The 19355-nt window shown below is 44.8% G+C and overlaps 1 protein-coding gene across 10 annotated transcripts in view; it reads right to left on the bottom strand.

Annotated features, from left to right (window-relative positions):
* The window catches only part of foxp1b (forkhead box P1b), a 200736-nt gene that overhangs the window by 57104 nt on the left and 124277 nt on the right, over positions 1–19355 (bottom strand). For all 10 annotated transcript variants that reach the window (XM_071203045.1, XM_034082450.2, XM_034082453.2 and 7 more), the window contains one exon: positions 9531–9653. In XM_071203045.1, the coding sequence (XP_071059146.1) occupies positions 9531–9653 (123 nt within the window). The remainder of the gene's footprint in view (positions 1–9530; positions 9654–19355) is intronic.

Here is a 19355-nt window from a genome sequence, read left to right as displayed (position 1 = left end):
AGTTGGAGTGAAAGTATGAGTTAATGTCTGGTCTCCGCTCCGGCTCTGGCTGAAGATAACGACTCGCCTCCCATTACAAAGCCTTTCCCGAAAAACACTAACACGGCCGGGGAGTGAAGCTGCGCCGACGTGCCAACTGATGTCTCAACTGCTACTACAGAAAGAGGAGAAGAGGTGTTCCTTTCTCTCGTAATGCTCCGGTGACCTGGACCTTTGTCATGAGAAAACAAACAGTGTGTGTGTGTGTGTGTGTGTGTAGAGTAAATCATTGTTTACTGATGCTGGGGAGTCAGCAGGGCAGGTGTGCGACCGATATAAATAACAGCTGCTCCATATAATATCCCCAAGGCTGCGAAAATAACTTTGACTGTAGATCCTCAATAGTGACCTTTTTATATCTGTGTATATTATTTCTACAACACCTTCAATCAAGACTTTTTTTTTAGACTTGGCTTTAAGAACCCACATTTGAGTTTGGTGAGCCACTCTCGTGCGGTGACATCATTCAGGAGGGTGCTATGTAACTTCTGCAGACACACAAGGAGCTTTTTGAAGAGGGGGAATCTTTCTATTCTGAAGTCACAACAGAACTCAGAGTCATCGGCTCTGCTCCTTTAGGGCTGACCGTGGGGTTTCACACACTGGTTTTACTTCACTTGATGTGCAATGCCATTCAAACTGAGGCAGCAACTCAACGAAGGAATATTCTCATTATCGATTAATCTCTTAGTTAATAATATCTCAAATATCCCAATTCATCCTTTGGGAACATTGTGAACAAGGGCCAACGCAGTCTGTCAGAACTCAAAAGGAAGTCTGTCAAATTAAGTGATTCGTATTTTAGACATGACACCCATATAACACACTATAACGGCTCTATTACACTGGGGTTACACCCATATTACACCAATGTAAAACCAAGCTCCGAACCTGGGGGGACAGAGCCTTCTCCATCGCTGCCCCCACCCTCTGGAACTCCCTCCCACAACACATCAGAGACTGCACCGACCCCCCCACTTTCAAAACACTGACCAAAACACACCTCTTCAGACTGGCTTTTAATGTGTGAATTATGCTGTATTGCTGTTCTAATAACTTTTAAATTCTATTTTATCATGTTTTATCACCACTGTAAAGCGTCTTTGAGCACCTGGAAAAGCGCTTTGAAATGCAATGTATTATTATTATTAATGTTACATTGTTATTACACCCCTATAACAGCTCTATTACACTGTTATTACACCCCTATTAAACCTCATTAGACATTGACACAGCCTGTCAAATGACAGTATCCACAATGATATGGAAATAATTTAGGGATGTTTAGAAATCCCTTAACCCAAATACAATTATTTTAATTTTATATAAAAATACATATAAATACAGGAAATATCTATTTTTGAGGTGGAAAACAGCAGTTTCTGCAATTTGTTTGCATTAAACAAATATCTTCACTTTCATATGATGATCAGAAATGTTATTTATGTTGGTCAGATAACGTATCAGTTAGTCGACGTATCATTGCAGCTGTAATGAAAACCGCATTTACTTTACATTTCTTTCTGTTCCATTGTTATAAGTCAAGTGAAATGTGTTTCCTTATTTTGACATTGTTGAGTTTTATCAATTGTTGGTGCCGTGTTTTTTAAAGTAGTATTACAATAAAAGGGTATTACCATAGTAATGACATGACAGTGAGCTTGTGTACAACCGACGGTACCCACACTGCCTCTGAAACAAGTCACATTACAGCGAATGAAGTTCTAACCCTGAAGCACTGAGCAGAGTTACAGTAAGTCACGCCTGAGTCACACCGTCATGACTTCGGTTATTCACTTTTAATTTCAGTCTTCCGCAGCACATTGTTTAGTCAGCAGATGTGAACTGTGTATTTGCAAACATATTTCCTGAGGTGCTGATGCCAGCCGGAGTATAACGGAGCTTGTGTTTCAAAATGTGTTCCATCCAGTGTGGTTTTTCACTGCAGTCAAAACAAGAACACTTCAGGGTTTGAGTGCGCGTCGATTTGAGGAGGTGGGGGAATTTCTGACTAGTTTTACGAGATTGATATCGTCTTCAATCGCAAACTATATTAACACACCGAAGCGAAGAACTCAAGTCATTTTAATATTCCATTAGACTATTTCTGGAGCGGCTGTGGAGATATAAAAATAACTCCATTAAATCTCAAGCCACAAATAATCTCTCGACTTTGAGAGGCAATCACAAACATATGTGTTTATAAATCCACTGTATTTAACCGGATACTCTGTCCTGTTTTAGTCTTGTCATCACTATTTAAAGAAAACAATCAATGCAGGACACCCACTAATACCTGTTTGGCTTCTCTGTGACATTGTTAAACAGAATGTGTTCGATGGCCCTGTTTCCAACACGAACCAATAATATCGCTCGTGATAATTCCAGTAGCAGTCCCAAAACCCGGGAATGATTTCGGATTTTACTACCGACAGTTCCCTCATCTCAAAGCCAACAGTCATTAAACGCGCTTGTAGTTGGATGCCTAAAATAAGGTCTGCGGTTAAACTATTGCTTTAGAGATAAAATAGGTGAGTAATTATCCCACTCATGAAGGTCAGAGGCTTCTATGTGTCATAAAAATTACCGTTTCTAACAAGCATCTAAATGAGACTACTAAACATCATCAGGCGGAACATTAGTAGCCATTAGCTTAGCGCTGGTGATGAGAAGTCATGCGACCGTGATGCGGTTTGTTTATTGCCTGACGTTAGCTTTTTACTTCTGGCGATTGCATTTACGGTTCAAAAATCACAAAGTGGTGTTAATATGTGGAGATTATCCAGTAAAACAAAACATGTTAGTGTCGCATGTGTTTGCCAAATAAGCAATAATACAAAGTCCAATGGACAAACCCCATTTTCTGTGTTAAGGACGCTCTTGCGATGCTAACTTCGGGGCTACGATTCACCCAACCCTAACCCTACAGATGAAGCCTCTCAATGTTAACTTATTTAATTAAAAATCATATTAAGAGTGGGTGTAACTACATGGATGACTCGGTTGCTATGGTGAACTGTACATTGTCCAACACAAACATGCAGCTGAAGGCCTTCCTGTCTCTGATCCCTATCATGCTGTCTGACTGAGACAATATTTCCATTTCCCAATCCTAACAAAAAGTGAAAATGGAATCGGAGGCGGTCGAAAGTGCGCTACGACAACGCCCCCGAAGAAAAATGGCATTGTGAGCGTGAAGCTGACTCGACTGCACCTTGCATAGCTGTTAGTGTTTATTAATGCTATGGTTGACTGCGCATCCTTCCATCCCTCCGCAAAAGGGCATGTGAATCACTCCGACCAACACACGCTTGACATCAAGATATAGTGCCAGAGGATGACACGAAGACACAACACATGTTAGGGGGAAAGTGTGTGTATTTGGGTGGATGACTGAGAGGGGTGGAGGGTTGAGAGGGTTCACCGCTGGAAGGGAAACATCAGGCCTCAAATGAAAAGAGGGTCCTGAAAATGGTAAGTGGCTGCGAGCGCTGTGACTGGAGTCAATTCGACAGTCATCGTCTTGGCTTGGAAAGCGCTCCCAACGCGGCAACCCCCCCCTTCCCTAGTTTCTGCTTGGCTTCGTGGAACTGGGACATATGACTTCACTCTGACAGGATTAACCCAAACCTGGTTTTAATCTATACAGTACACATAATACGTTTCTACAATATGACAAGAAAAACAAGCAGCGAAAGAGACGGGGTTTCAAGCGAGCCGATTGGTCTATTGCACTGATCATTCTTGACAGATCGCATCACCTCAAAGCAACGCGCGAGTCGACGTGAGGTTTCATTACGGCATCACCTTGAGACTTTTCACAAGCACAACGAGATCAACTCAGTCTGAGGATCACGCACACGACTGATGAAGAGTGTGTTGTCGAGACACTTTCCAGACTGAAAAGGGGAGTCTTGTAGATCCCAACAGTTGCGTTGGCGCACGTGGTATGCTTTGTTGCTATCTCATTCAGCAGCTGACTACCTAGCCAGCTAATGTCCTCGTTCACCCATGCTGTTTTGCTTTACTTGTCAGATTAGCAGGCTGGTGGCTAGCTGCAGCACTCTGCGAAGAATGCTAGCTAGCTAGTTATTGACTTATTTGACTAAACCTAAATTCATCAAACTGAGTGATAGCAAACACGCAGATTGGCTACGAGGCCACCAGTATTGAAAACTGGAAAATAAACATGTTAATCCATGAAATGTCCCAGAAGGTACGCTTGGTACTATCGGTTTTAACAACACAAAGCTAAGCTAACACAAAGCTAAGCTAACTGACTGCTTGAAATTGTATTTGTTTTAGACATGTTAGAGACATGAGTGTTGGCAAGCTCTTGGCTAAAAAGCAATTCAGCATATTTTCCAAAATGTCAAACACTTTCTGAAAGTTAGGCCGAACCATTTAAGATAAGGTACAAACTATGAACACTATGAACACGTGACCTGTCAGATACATCTTGCTGACTCTCATAGCCGGTTAATATTAGAAATCTTAAAATAGTTGGCAAGTGAACCAATCAGGAGTTGGCAAGTGAATCATTCTGTCTTCAGTCTTTCAATCTCCAAAATGTACCCGAAAACAAATACACTCCTTCTGTCTTGGTGCGGTCTCCCTTGTGTGAAGACAATCTTGATCTCACTGAAGCTAATCCAGAAGATTAATTCACTGTCACCTCGCCAGTGGGCTACCGCCGCCTGGCCACTAGCCGGCTGGACTCTGGGAGCTCCTGGAAATGCTGCCTCAGATCGCCCCGCAGCGCTGGCTGAGCTCCAGCTGACAGGCTTCGGCCTAGTGCTCTAATGACTTACAGATTGGAGCGCTGTGGTATACATGTGTCGGGACAATGCCATGGGTCTGCTGCAAAAACAGTAGGAGAGGGAGAGAGAGAGAAAGAGAGAGAGCCAACGGCTTCTCCCCGTCCTGTCAGACAGAGGCTCGGCCCCTGGATTGTGTCACATCACGCTTACCCCCCAACAGACCACAGATGAAGGATGTGAAGAGCAAACGTGGGGAGGAGGGGCGCTCTACAACTTAAAAGGCTTTCATCCTGAAAACTGAAAAGACATTATCTCTTGACCTGGAGATGCCCTCTGTGAGGCCGTACACTGTGGTGTGAAAACAGAGAGAAAGAGAGCAAGGAGAGGAGGAGGAACAAAAGGAAAGCAGCAGAAGAAAAAGTGTGGATCGTGGTAGTAGCACAGATAAAAGAATCGTCGGCTGGAAATGTTTTGAAGCATTATCAGTCGATTCTCTGCGTCTGAAGAATAACAAGTGATGCACCTTTGACATCGTGGAAATGTTCAATGCTACCTTTATCAGCAAATAGTGAACAGTGCGTCTTATTTCAAAAGAAAGGGCCATCACTTTATTATAACAAATATAAAAAACAATGAAACCGAAAGTATACAGATGTTCTTTTGGGTTCAGATTCCTACAAAAGACACTTTAAGATGAAACAAAACTCAATAGTAAGTAATCCTTTTCCTACCCTTCCCTCATCAGCTCGGGATCTAGCCGTTCATGTATTCTCATTTCAGAACAAAAGACCATCACTTTATTACAATAAGTATAAAACACAATGATACCCAAAGGAGAGAGATACTCTTTTAGGTTCAGATTGATTCAAAATAAACGTCTTTAAGATGAAACGAAGCTCTCAATCAGTGACGTTATCATTTTCCTACCCTTCTCTAGGGCAGTATTTCTCAAACTTTTTCATTCCAAGGACCACTTAACCAATAAAAAAACACTCGCGGACCACCTAACTCCACAAATATCCCAAAACACATCGTTTTTCTAGAACAGATTATAAATCGCCTGGAAATGGTACAAACAAGTGGCAACATGTGTGACGAAGGTGTTGCCCTGGGCTATATCATGCGATAGAAAGTGAAACTTAAGCTCGCTCCATTGCGGAGATATTCCCGCGAGAGTGCGGAAACTTAAATGTATTTATTTATTTCAAATGTGAAATGTTACCAATATACTCACGGACCACTAGGGGGCGCTCACGGACCACCAGTGGTCCGCGGACCACACTTTGAGAAGCACTGCTCTAGACTATCAGCTCTGGATCTGGCGGTTCACGTGTTCTCATTACAATCAGCGCAGACGCACGACAGTCAGCAAGCAGTCAATGTCATTCCAGCAGCGTCCACACGGGGAACTTCAGCTGGCTGCACGCCATACTTCACACTGTACTGGGGACATGAATAATGAAGGCCGATCTCAGGCACAATCCTGGATGGGAAACGAGCATAATCTGGGTTTTACACTGAGAGCAGAACGCCATGTTGACACGGCATCTCCGTCCCAGCTGAAAGCCACGTAATCCCCCGTAGGAGGCGGACACCTACCTGGGATCTCTCCCAATGCGGTTGTAGTTAACCAGCGAGGCTCGGAGCGCACCGCCTCAAACGAGCTTCAAACCACCCCCCCCCCCTTCTCCCACCTCGGTGCTGGTGGACTATCAGCGAGGGTCCGACAGTGTTGTTCCTAATTACCTATTTCTCCACTCCTGGTCCTGCGGCTGGCATAATTAGTTACCTGGGGCTGCAATCCAATTTGAAGTGATGACAAGAAAGTGATCCATGAAAAAGTAATAAGTTAAATCCAATTTCAGCCTGCCTCTAATTAAATGCACATGGAACTAATGAGTCAAACCCTACCATTTCACTGATAATGGTAATTAGCGGGGTGGGAGTTGCGGGCTCTCGTCGCCGTGCCGCTGTAGGTGTGGAGCGCGGAGGAAAAGTCAAGGCGGCATGGATTCCTTTAATCACACGTGTCGTTCAGTCAATGCAATTTACTGGCTTTTTGACCAGTCAAGTATGTTTAGCTGCTTTCCTGCCTGCCTCGCAGCTGTTTGTGTATCGAGCCTGATTAAAGTGCCTCCAGGCTGCCGAGTACACAGCGGAGGCATCTTCATCCAGAGGTGGGCGGTGTGTGGGGGGGGCACCCCTGTTGGAGGAATGAAACCAAAGAGCCATTTAATGCTGATCAAGGATCCCGAGGCTTGTTTGACTCGTATCCTCACCCTCCTTTCACCACTCGACGCCGGTCCATTCGTCCCCCGTACATACCGCGCTTCATTATTTTCCGACTTGAATGAGAATGAATTGGAAAGTGAGTCACATCTCCAAATGAGTAAAAAGTCTCTCGGCACATCTCCTCGTGCCTAATGGGAAGACCGCTGAGATGAGTGGAGCCCCCGTCAGCAGATCAGGTGCTTGTATGGGGTGTCGGCTTACTACACAGCCCCGTAATTGTTGGATCATGTCTTTTGATGACCCAGTCCGGCTCAACAGAGAATCATTATCCCGGCCGTGTGATGCGCATCGTGGACGTTCTGTGTGAAGCGGGCTCCTCTGGGCACGGGGTTTGTTCTTAAGAGAGGAAGCGAGATGAAGTGTTTTGTGAAAGGGAGAAAACAAGAGGAATCTCAACACACAATCCATCCTGATGTTTGTGTATGAACGCTTGGCTTTTTGAACACCGTGTGTGTGCACGTGGCGGGGGTCGTGTTGAATTAGCGGAATATGTAATTCCGAGATAAACAAACACTTGTCTGGACCTGTGGCTTTTTCATAATGGCGAAATGTAACATGCGACATTAGAGAGCAGCCAATTTGCGGATACTACAGCAAGCTGGTGCTCTCTTCACGAGAACCGAGCGGTAGACGGGAGAGGGGGAGAGGGGGGGGGGGGGTGGAAGCCAGGGAAAGGGCCCGACTCTCTTTTCAATAGCTGAGTGACAGCTTGGCCAAGCTCTCTGTATACATTAATAAATTAGTATTTTAATTTTGTCTTTGTCTGCAGGAGATGGTCTAGTACTTCACTATGTACCAACAACTGGCTGTACGCTGGAATCTGCCGTTGAGGGTCCCCTCTGTTGACCTCTGCCGCACAATTCCCCGGCAGGCTGGGGAAACAGTTTAGTTTTGATCCTTTCGACTTATTTGAATCCTGACAAATATGCACACAACTGAAAGGTCATCACAGTCATACTTCATCCTCTGGAGCTACTCCGAAGACATCTGCACAACAAAGAGGCTTTTTCACAACCTGACATTAGACCTAGCTGCTACAATAGCTCATTAAAAAGGGGCCCCAAAGGGACAGTAAGGGTATTAAATATTATATATATACACACAGAGAACGGGGCCTCCGTATTAATTACCAAATATGCCCTGAAGTCGTTTGCAATTTCACACCGACACAAACAACCTCTCCTCGTTCAAACGGAGATATACATGTCTGAGGCAGCTGATCTGAAATGAACGTAAATATTGCATCAGATATCCATTCATATTACAGTCAGAGGCAGATGACACAAAGAAAGAGATTTGTTCCCCCTGTTTTTATTTGTGCATCACAAAGGCATCCATCCTACCACTTCTCTAACTGTCCCCACTTCGCACACTTTGCCTCCCACTACTTCACCTCCGAACCCTCCACCTGGATCCCCCAGGTTGCTCCATAGCACCTCCTGCTGCTGGTGGGAGAGACCTGCCCCCCACTCATGTCTGCGTGGGATGTGTCTGGAGCGGTGCTGAAAGGCAGGCAGGAGAAGCATGGCGTGTCTGACTGGAGTTTTTAGCCAAGTTGTGCAACTACAAAACTCTCCGCTCATCCACACCTGACCATTTGAAAGAACATCCATAACATTCATCTGTTTGCAACTTATATCAATATTCAAATGACTTGTAAATAGAATATTCTGCACTATTTCTATGATATTTGATTTGATTTACTTGCACTATTATCTGTTTTATTGTGTGGCACTGTTGGAGCAGCCTGTGACTTAAGATTGTCATAACTACACTGTAGCTGTGTAATCTTAGTCCATCTTAATCTTAATCTGTACACATGACAATAAAAGCCTTGAATCTGAATCACAGGTATTTATGAAATGTGGATTGTTCTTGTTTTGTTCTTTGCACAGATTCCTGTCCACACCAGCACTGTTTCAAGTCACCGCAAAAACACAATTGACACCATGACAAGAAATGTCACCTCGTTTGAGAGCCCTCATAATGGATACACGAATGCCACCACGTCTACGTCTAACTGCAGTGAATACGGAAAAGGCTCTTCCCCTTCAGACGTCAGGACCAACCACACACGCCGATGTGTGTTGCTGCACTGGAATGAGCTCATGTGATCTAATCTGGCCACACAGAGGCTGCTCCAACAGTCTGGCCTGCAGTATATATTTCACAACAGCATCCCGTCCTACATGCGGCTGCATCAAGTCAAGAATGAGATGACGCATTCTTTGATAGTGTGTGTGCAGCTTAACACATAACGCCGGAGCATACACAACTGCAAATGTTGCACAGCCCATTTGTATTTCCTGTCCCAGTGCTGTGCCTTTTCCCTGCACACCGTGTGCTAGCGAGAGTTGCATACGTTCACATCGTGTTTTTATGCTCAACCACAAAAGGCGAAAAACACAAGTGAATAAAAGAGAGAAAGTCTGACGGCACCTGAAGGCTCTGCTGCTTGTCGTTGGCTTTGGGGGATTTGCGGCCAGTGATTTGTTGCAGTTGTTGTTGTTGTTGTTGTTGATGATGCTGCTGGAGGAGTATCTGCCGAGCCACTTGGAGAGCCTAATAAAGAGAAAAACATAAAAAAGATTCAGTCAAATAGAAATCCTAGAAGTAGATTTGCTAAAAGTCCCTTGAGGACACTTTGATGCCTATTAAGAGAGCAGATGTATCTCCTTACGACAGCCTGCCCTCGGCCTTCTGATGGATAACAAACAAACATTAAGACTTTTCAGTTAGAGCTGGAATAAACAAATCCCTGCACAAACACACCGGAACAATGCTTAGATTAATTCACAGAGAGAGGGAAACAAATCCTCTGCTGAGGAAATATGTATCTGCATTCACAAGTGAACACAAAGACACTATCAGTGCGTGTGATCCTCCTTCAGCTCGGCCAGACTCCCCAAATAAAAGGCTCTACGGCTGCTTTGAATATCTGTTAAAGGACACGGCCTTCTCGGTGGAAAACAAAATACAGTGCAGTCACATGTTTATTGCTCCAGCTACTCCCTTTTCCCTTACGATAAATAATCAAACATGCCATCCAGAGCAAACAAAGCCGGCCGGGGGGAAAGAAACACAGTGGGTCTAGAAAACGGCCGGCGATACCAAGAAAAGCAAGCGTTGTGTTCCCACAGTGAGCTGGCCTGCCTCACACCTCCACCAGCAAACCATCTGGGTAAACAACCGGCCTCATTCTTTCCGTGTTCCTCAGACGATTGCTCCCACAATTAAACAAACAGCCCAGCTCATCCCGCAGACAGACAAGCTCCCCGAGTCCATTATATGAGAAGTTCAGAAATGGTAAATGGCAGAATGTTTGAGCAAGATAAGCACAAAGAAAAAGTTAGAGCGACGTGTGAACGAGTGAGTGAAACCTGTGTGAAAGGGGGATATCTTCAGGGAAAGGGCAAAGCTCTGAGGACGGATGGAGAGATAAAGATAGGTCTGAGGGTCGGCCTTAGTGCGGGAAAAGTCTCACAATACTTTAAGACGGGGAGGCGAGAGACAGGTCGGGTTTGGAGCCAACAGCTGTACGACGGTCTGTGTGTGTGTTGACCCTCCCAAGCACACGGCTGTCGGGTGACATCATGCACATGACCACAGGCTACAAAGAGGCCACACTCCTGGCATTCCACCATGCTTAACTTTAAAGTGTTTAAACTCTGTCTGTCTTTGTCTGTCTCGCTTTTTTTCTGAGCTGTTGTGTGAAGATAAATCACATGTAAGCAACGTAGCTCATTCTTCATGCCTCCGCTTTGAATTGGAGCGTGGGGGGAAGCCCCTTATGTAAGTACACTCATAAGGAAAGGGCACAGATTGAAAGGATGTGAGAAAGACAACAGTCATACAGAACATGATGGTATTTTTGTTGGCACATAGTGAAACCTATAAATCATCACAACATCTCATATTTAAATATCAAAAAGATATCATTAGGATTAACTTTATTTAATTTTTTGTATTTAGCATTTTATTTGGGAAGAGGTTCAACGTCATTTCCACTCACAATAAAACTAAATGTAAATAAACGATAAAAATAAACAGAGAATGAGACGATATTGGTCTATGAATGCATTGTATTGTTGTTGACTAAAGAAAATACTAAAAAAGGTAAAACAACAATATTAATAATAATAATAATAATTTCAATTTATATAGCGCCTTTCACGAAACCCAAGGACGCTTAGTGTTAATAATATGATTTGGGAGATTTTTTAAATGACAATCTACCAAGAATGTTGTTGTCTTTTCATTGAAAGCCGCCGCGACATCATGAAGTGAGAACGAGCATCTCAATGACTCGATAAGTCGTGAGAACATTCAAGAGAAGCCGTAAGAAAATCCTTCTCAACACCCAGGGCGCGGCATTACGGGCACAATGCAGAGTAAACATAGTGGCTGTTTTATTTTCCTTGTAACTGATGACACATGCTGTAAAACGTGTGTGTGTGGGTGTGGGTGTGTGTGTGTGTGTGTGTGTGTGTGTGTGTGTGTGTGTGTGTGTGTGTGTGTGTGTGTGTGTGTGTGTGTGTGTGTGTGTGTGTGTGTGTGTGTGTGTGTGTGTGTGTGTTGGAACTAAGACAGTTGAGTCAACAGGATATGATAGGAAGTTCAGACAGTATTGGCTGAGGAAGTCTTTCTTCACTGTAATCTTCCTATGATGCTAAGCTAAGCTAATCAAAAACGGCACACTGTACTGTGTGTATGCTCAATGGTCGGTTACTATAAGTAACTACGGTCATGGTGACATTGTTGACAAAGTGGGATGTTACAGAATCATATTTTAAAAATGCTAAAACGTTTTTCTTGGCAGGAGTGTAAAATAACTAGTTGCCCAATTCCACTAACCTCGGTGGAAGGGTGTTGCAAGCAAGTACATTTTCTGAGCAGATCCGAATCCGGCTGGAGACACAAATGATAACTAATGAACACACTACATTCATTATTGGGTCTGTCCTTTGTGAGTGCAATCCTTGTTCCTTGTTCCATTATGTTACTCACTAACTGAAGACAAATATTCACGCCTATGTTTACCGTCTTTGGATATTTTCTTTGGTAACAATGGGAACGTTAATTGAACATGGCGTAATTGTATGAAAGATAGCCTTCTACGGTTCATGTCAACAACTTCATTGAATTAATCTCTAATCAAAGTTAGGGCAGGTATTATGTGATCAGTCCCTCACCCTGTTCCAGTCCCGCCTCAACACCCACCTCTTCAACTCTCTATCCATAAGCCCCCCCCCCCCACCCCTCTCAACCAACTTCCTCCTGACTGCTTTTCTGCTTTGTGTTGTGTCTTTGTGGTTTTGTGTTCCTCTACCCTCCCTCCCAAATGCAAAGCGTCTTTGAGTTCACGAAAAGCGCTATAGAAATAGAATGTATTATTATTATGCATATGGCGTCTCAATAACTCTACAACGACACACGATGAGTAAAGAATGTTGGTAGCAAGAAAGAAAAAAAGGTGAGTGAGCTGAGAACCTGTGTTGCGAGGTCAACGCTCCACATGTAGGAATGTTGCCGTCACTGTTGTATTTTAAAAAGGCCACGAGAGCTGGCATGCCTTTGAGAGGCCTCATGCTAGGCTAACATAATCTATTGTTAACTGTCACAGCGGTGTTTACACAGCACCCACTCCTCTATTTCAGAGCGCTCCTCCCCCCCTGCTCCTCCTGGAGAATCTTCTTTTGATCTTCCATTCAAAAGGTACTGGACTCTTGATGGATATGTAAGTGTTGGAGCTGCTACAGACTGCTATGACCAACACATCTGATGTGAGGGACACGGCATCTGAAGCACAGACAAAGAGAGACAGCATGGTGCCATCACAATCCAGATTAGGTGACAGATTAAGTTAAACTGATCAATAAAGAATGTTCTGTTTGGATATTGATAACACCAACGGCATGCTAATAGTCATTTTGTGTGCTACGGCTACACACTTTTGTGTTGTCACTTCACGCTATGGCCATTAAGACGAGGGCAATGTGCTCTGAATGTAGCGTGATAAAAGCCGTAATGTATGGGTGGGTCAAACAAAGCCTGTTCGTGTCCCATAAAAAACAACAGTTGTTGGAACAAGTAACGAACGCAACTCTAACAACAAAGGTCTTTATTTGTACTCAACCCGTGACCTTTCCCTAAACACGAAGTTGTGTTTCTAATCTTACCGGGTAGGGATGTTTGAAATCCAGCTTTTTAACCACGTGTTAAAAACCTCCTGCATGATTCCATATGTGGCGGTTAACGCTGGCGAAATACTTTGTAACTTTACGTAATTGTTTAAACCCAAACCGTAAACTTGGTGGTTTGTTTGAATTATCAATCATAGCCAAATGTATAAAACAGCAATAATGCATTCGTATGTGTTAAGTAAGGAGTGAGAACTACGGTAAATGATACGCACAAACACGTATAAACTAGACTAAATGTCTGTAAAATTGGCAATTTCTATTAATCTAATAAGATCATGTTGATACGGTAGATTGCCCCCAGAACTATATATATGGACCAGCACCAGAGGCGTTCCCACACACAGGCGTAGGAGCTGTTCTTCATGAAATCCCAGAAGGATGAAGTGCTCCGACAAACAGTGCCATCTTTGTGCAACATGGTTATACAGGAACGACAAGTCAATAAATAAACTTTTTTTTTCTCCGCGCACCCCACTGTATTTCAGATCTGTGGGAAACACTGTAGTTGCATGGTCACGTGGACGTAATCATACTTTAACAAATTATATTGTATACTTTTTATTGCATTAAGAGTGAGTTATGGTATTACACAGGATTTGTGATATCGTGTGTCTTGATACATCGGAGGTGTTTAAGGATACAAGACAGCAGCTCTAATATAATCCAAACTGAGGCTGCTTGGGAGGCAAGCTGTCACTGGAATAAGAACACACACACACACACACACACACACACACACACACACACACACACACACACACACACACACACACACACACACACACACACACACACACACACACACACACACACACACACACACACACACACACACCACACACACACACACACACACACACACACACACACACACACACACACACACACACACACACACACACACACACACACACACACACACACACACACACACACACACACACACACACACACACACACACACACACACACACACACACACACACACACACACAGGGAGTGAACCCTCCAGGTGCTTTTGATTAGAAAACACCCTCCAGCGCATGACAAACGTTTTTATCAGCAACAAAGCCGGCACAATTCGGTATCCTTGTCATTTCCAGTCCTCTTTTATATTCACCATCTCAAATGTGTTCAAAGTTCACACCCTCTTCCCCGTTAACTCAACTTCCTCAATAAACAACAGGCGTTTTTTTATCTGCACCTACTTTCACACCGTATTAGCGGATACGGGCAGGAGCGTCTCTTGCGTCCCCGGGCTATCACGCTGTGATAAGGGAACTGCTCAGCACTGGATGTCTTTATGTGCAGTCTGCACATGTGGATTATGTACAGGCTTTGGGGTTTCCTGCTGCTAAAGCCAGCTCTGGGTGTCTTACAAATCCCAGCTCAGAGCACTGCCACACAGTCAAGTCTGCTCTTTGCCGAATCCCTCGCTGCACTACGACATAACACAGACACATTCCAGATACGTCTCTTTAATCTCCTTTAACTGACCCACAACAAATCCAACTGTGAGTAAGGAGCTGAGAGAAGTTGCCTTAGCACTCGTGTCACATGCTCTAAAGGACAGACGTGTAAGCTGAGGTCACAGGAAGAGATGCTGTTAAATGCGTAGTGGGGAATCATTCAGGGGTTCTGGAGTGAGGCGGTGAGGAATGGGCCGCCATTGTTTGTTCAGTCCCATCGACAGAAAGACCTCTTTACTTCGTTAAGCGTGCGGCTCCTCTTGCCCCAGCTGGGGAAGACCTTGAACGTGAAATGGTTTCAAGCAGATTGCTCCTAATTGCAGGAAGATGTGCGAGCAGGTGTAACCGGATCCCTGCGGCCACTCAGAGAACGGGAGACGAAACGAGATGTGCATCTGCTCGTGTGTGTCTGCACTCGTCTGCGTGTGTGTGTGCGTCGGTGTATTCACTCCGCGGCCACGTTTCGCCCGGCTTTATGAGTCAGGAGAGTGTGGCTCAGAGACAGCCAGCAACAACACGACTAATAGGTTAGCTCTTAATGTAGTCCGGCTCTGAAGACTCCGGGCCCTCGGTGGGGTTGGAGCACCGGCGGCCTAAATGTCAAGGTTACTGCCGTGACTTTCGGACTGATGGCACGTCTCAACTCACCTGACATTTATCACTTCTGCCGTTTTCTTTTCAGACACAGGACCCTCTTCTGCTGAGTGGGAGTGGAGCCAAGACGCCAGCAAGGTGGTTGAGTTGTGTACTTTGCTTTGGAAGGTTGCTAACTGAGTGATATTACTCAGAAGTATGTGATGATGTCTTCGTGTCGGCTGACTCGGAGATAGCATCGCACGGACTGGGATAATGCCGAAAACAAGGTCTGGGGCTAACGCATGTTTACGATACTCAGCGAGTTTTGTTCAGCAGGATAACTCCACATATTAACACCCTTAATATGTAAATATGCTGACAGTTATTTTACTCTTATTTTTATTCATCTCCTATTTTCATAGTCTTTTATTATGATTATCATTATTTCCTTGATTTTATGTTATTTATTATTTATTTTAGATTTTATTGATCTGTGTGAATCTTTGCTGTACTGTTTTTTTCACGCTTACCCTGTTGCTGCTTTGTCCAACTGAATTTCCCCTCGGGGATTAATAAAGGTTCATCTTATCTTATCTTAATATTGTTACGCGTAAATGCAATTGACAGATGTAAAAAAGCAACGTTATGCTAAACATGATTTTCACACGTTTCCACCACAAAGCTAAAAGGCAGCTAATGTCATTCGTGATGACGTTGAATAGTCTCATCTCGCCAGCTCAATACGATTGTATTTTACCTTTCGCCCTTATTTCGGGAATATAACCAACAAGCCATTTGAAAAACATTGACTTTGAGACTTTGAGCCAGTAAGTGCTAACAAGCTAACTCTGTTGGCAGCCACGATAAGAGCAGGTTGAAGGCGAAGACAAGCTGCACTGCTTCTCTCTTATCTCTTTTAGCACGAGGACCAACAACAATGGAGCAATCTTTATGGCGGCGACATTTAAAGCAACACTTCATTTGGTGACCATTAATATCTGCTGTACCATTTAATCATGCGTGATGCATTAAAGACATCCCTCTTAGAAAGTGGGATGTGTCCTCCAGGATTATTCTCCGTTACATCTTTCGCTTGGACATCAAAGTGTTTGGGAAAAGGACCATTTTCTTTTCACTTCTTGACCTCGGTTCAGGATCTTCTCTCCCAGGCCCTCCATGTACGTTGCTAACATGCTAAGCTAATGACAATTCCTTCGAGAGGCTGCCCAAGGAAACGTCCAATCATTATATAAATGATAAGCGCTATTGTAGCCAGTGGCAATCAATCCAGAGGAATATGGTTCTTTATTCAGCACATGACGGATGGAAGATGTGTTAGGGAGGTGTTGACTACGCAAACACATAATAATTGAAGTCACTTGGAATATGTGTCGTTTTAATTGAAATGCATATCATTTTTTGTATTTCTCGGCTTGGGGTGATTTTTAAACATGCAAGCGGAGTGAGGATCATGTCTATTTATATTAATTGCATTTTTGTGTCTCTTTTTCCTCAGTAATACAGACGTTTATCTGCAATGCAAAGCAGGGAAAGTCTGGTTCCCCTGTAAGTATATAATTAATGCCATTTCCAAAAAGCCACTCCACATGGAAAACAGGCCCTGGTGCTCAAACCTTGCGCATTACAGGGTCCTCGCAACAACACTCTCCAGTCTGTGTTTAGATTTCCAAACTAATTCATGTCGAATACATAAATAAATCAACGTTTTATACCCACTTCAAACCGTTAGATTCCCTTCCTTCGCTGCACTTTTCAACTAATCTATTAATATGTATGACAACACTAAACATTTAGAATATCCACGTTGAAACAATAAGGCAGTGTGTGTGTGCACTCACGTAAGACACAATCTGACTTCACTAAAAAGCACATTTTGTTTGTCCAACGCCCCCCCCTCTCTCCCGTGTACCCCCCCCCCCCCCCCTTCCCCCTTTGCACTCTTCCCATCACAGGTAATGCAGCGCCCTGACTAATGTTTTTTAGCGCAAAAAAATGACAAGAAAAACAAGACGAAAGCAAAGTTATTAACTGCGAGTGGAGATAGAAGAGAGGGGGCTGTGAAGCAGGACTGATGATGGGGGGTGGGGGGGAAGACAGATGGGGGAAGAGAATAAGTGTGAAGCAGAGAAAAAGAGAGGTAAAAGGGAGATGGAAAAAGACGAAGGGGAGGAGGAGGGTGCAGGAGGTGCAGAGGGGAGGGTAAACAGTGCCCCGACCGGGAGGTATCGGGCGCTCGGAGCCTGGTACAGAGGCGCCCCCCCCCCCCCACCAACCACCCAACCCGAGGTCAGCTCAGCTATGCCGGCCTGACAGCTTCCGTTTCTGTGTGCTCGCCGTTTGTTTGGATTCCCCCCGCCGTGCTTAGCCAGCAGCTTAACAACAGACAGCTGAAGACGGCCTCCGTTGGAAGAGCGGCCGGGACCAGAGAACCACACCGAGGAGAGTACACACGCTGCAGACCAAACACACACGACGCAGCACGAGCACACACACATGCAAATGACATGGATTGTCAGAGTTGCATATGCTGCAAACGAGAGGACGACAAATAGGCTTTTGCTCGCTGCTAAAAACGCATGCAAAACACAAACACACACACACACACACACACACACACACACACACACGCGCGCGCGCACACACACTGCTTATTATACCAAACAACTTCCCGGGATGATTAAATAACTGAGAAGATCTGAGCTAAAGCATTTCCGTCCCCCGCCATTATTAAACGAATGTTGTGTTTATTACAGCTTTAGTGCGGTGTAAACGCATAAACAGCCTCCCCGAGTACAAGAGGAGCTGTCAACTAAATATTGTTTCTCTCACGAGTCGCTCTTCCACCTCAATTACGCCTTTCAACTTCGCAGGCTCAGTGTGATAAAGTGGCAGTAAAAATCATTCACATTAATACACCATTGTGCATCTGCTGCTAAAGGTAATTAAAGAAGTAAATGACTCATAAGAATAGACATATTAGCAGCAAAATGAACGGCAACTGGGCGGCCTCGTGAAAATATGTACCATTAAGATACTGCATTTTCATATTGGGGTAATCGGCTCCACTAGCCTGATGCTGATTTAATCCACTCCAGTGGAAAGTCTATCAGCGCACCGCCGCGTGTCACCGTCTACCCGCCAGGGGCCAGGCAGGCCGCTCTAGCATTGCCTGCGAATGGCTCCACTAACGGAGAGAGGTCACACGCAGACACATCAGTCGGAGGGGCATTCAGTGCTTCGGAGTCATTTAGAGGCAGATGGGGAGAAAAAAGGATGGGGAGAAAAAAGGATGGGGGGAAAAAAGGATGGGGGGAAAAAAGGATGGGGGGAAAAAAGGATGGGGGGAAAAATGGCTGAAATGATCTGGGAACAATGCAGCGGGCAGATCTCAGCCGCCCCGTTCGCCCTGACCTTAGCTTTGTGTTCTGAGCGTTCGATGCCTCGGGATGCCCACCGCTGAAGACGGTGATAATATCCGTCAAGTTGATAAAGTGGGAGGAAGAGAGCAGAGGCATGCCAACTGTGCTGGGGTACTTAGGCGGACTGTTAGGAAAACACGCACTCCTCCCGCGGTTGCCTCTTTGTTGGAAGTGTTGCATCACGTTGGCATCGGGGAGTGTTGTGCTTGGGAAAACGGGAGCTTCCAAAGACCCAGCGTGAGACCGAGAACACTGAGCGGATTTGATCGTGCCTGAATGATATTGTTTAGAATGGGAAGCTCTGCCTGCCCGGGTCTCATAGACGGAGGACTTATCGGTACGCTCGAGACTTCCGGGATACGACCGGTAAAACCCCCTTAAATCTTCCAATTGAGTTGCTTTGAATATAGATGAATGCAGTCCACACGCAGCTCGAGAATAGGGCTGGAGGGCGGGGGAGTGATGCGGTCCACAGCCAGGGAGCGTCACGGCGCTCGAGGCCTGGACTGATGGCCCCGATGTCAGCTGACCACTGTTCAGCCTCTGCCCCGCGGGGCGCCATGATTAACCCGCTGT

This window comes from Pseudochaenichthys georgianus, chromosome 5, assembly GCF_902827115.2.
Source record: "Pseudochaenichthys georgianus chromosome 5, fPseGeo1.2, whole genome shotgun sequence".
Lineage (NCBI taxonomy): Eukaryota > Metazoa > Chordata > Actinopteri > Perciformes > Channichthyidae > Pseudochaenichthys > Pseudochaenichthys georgianus.
This window is presented reverse-complemented; position numbering and strand designations above follow the sequence as displayed.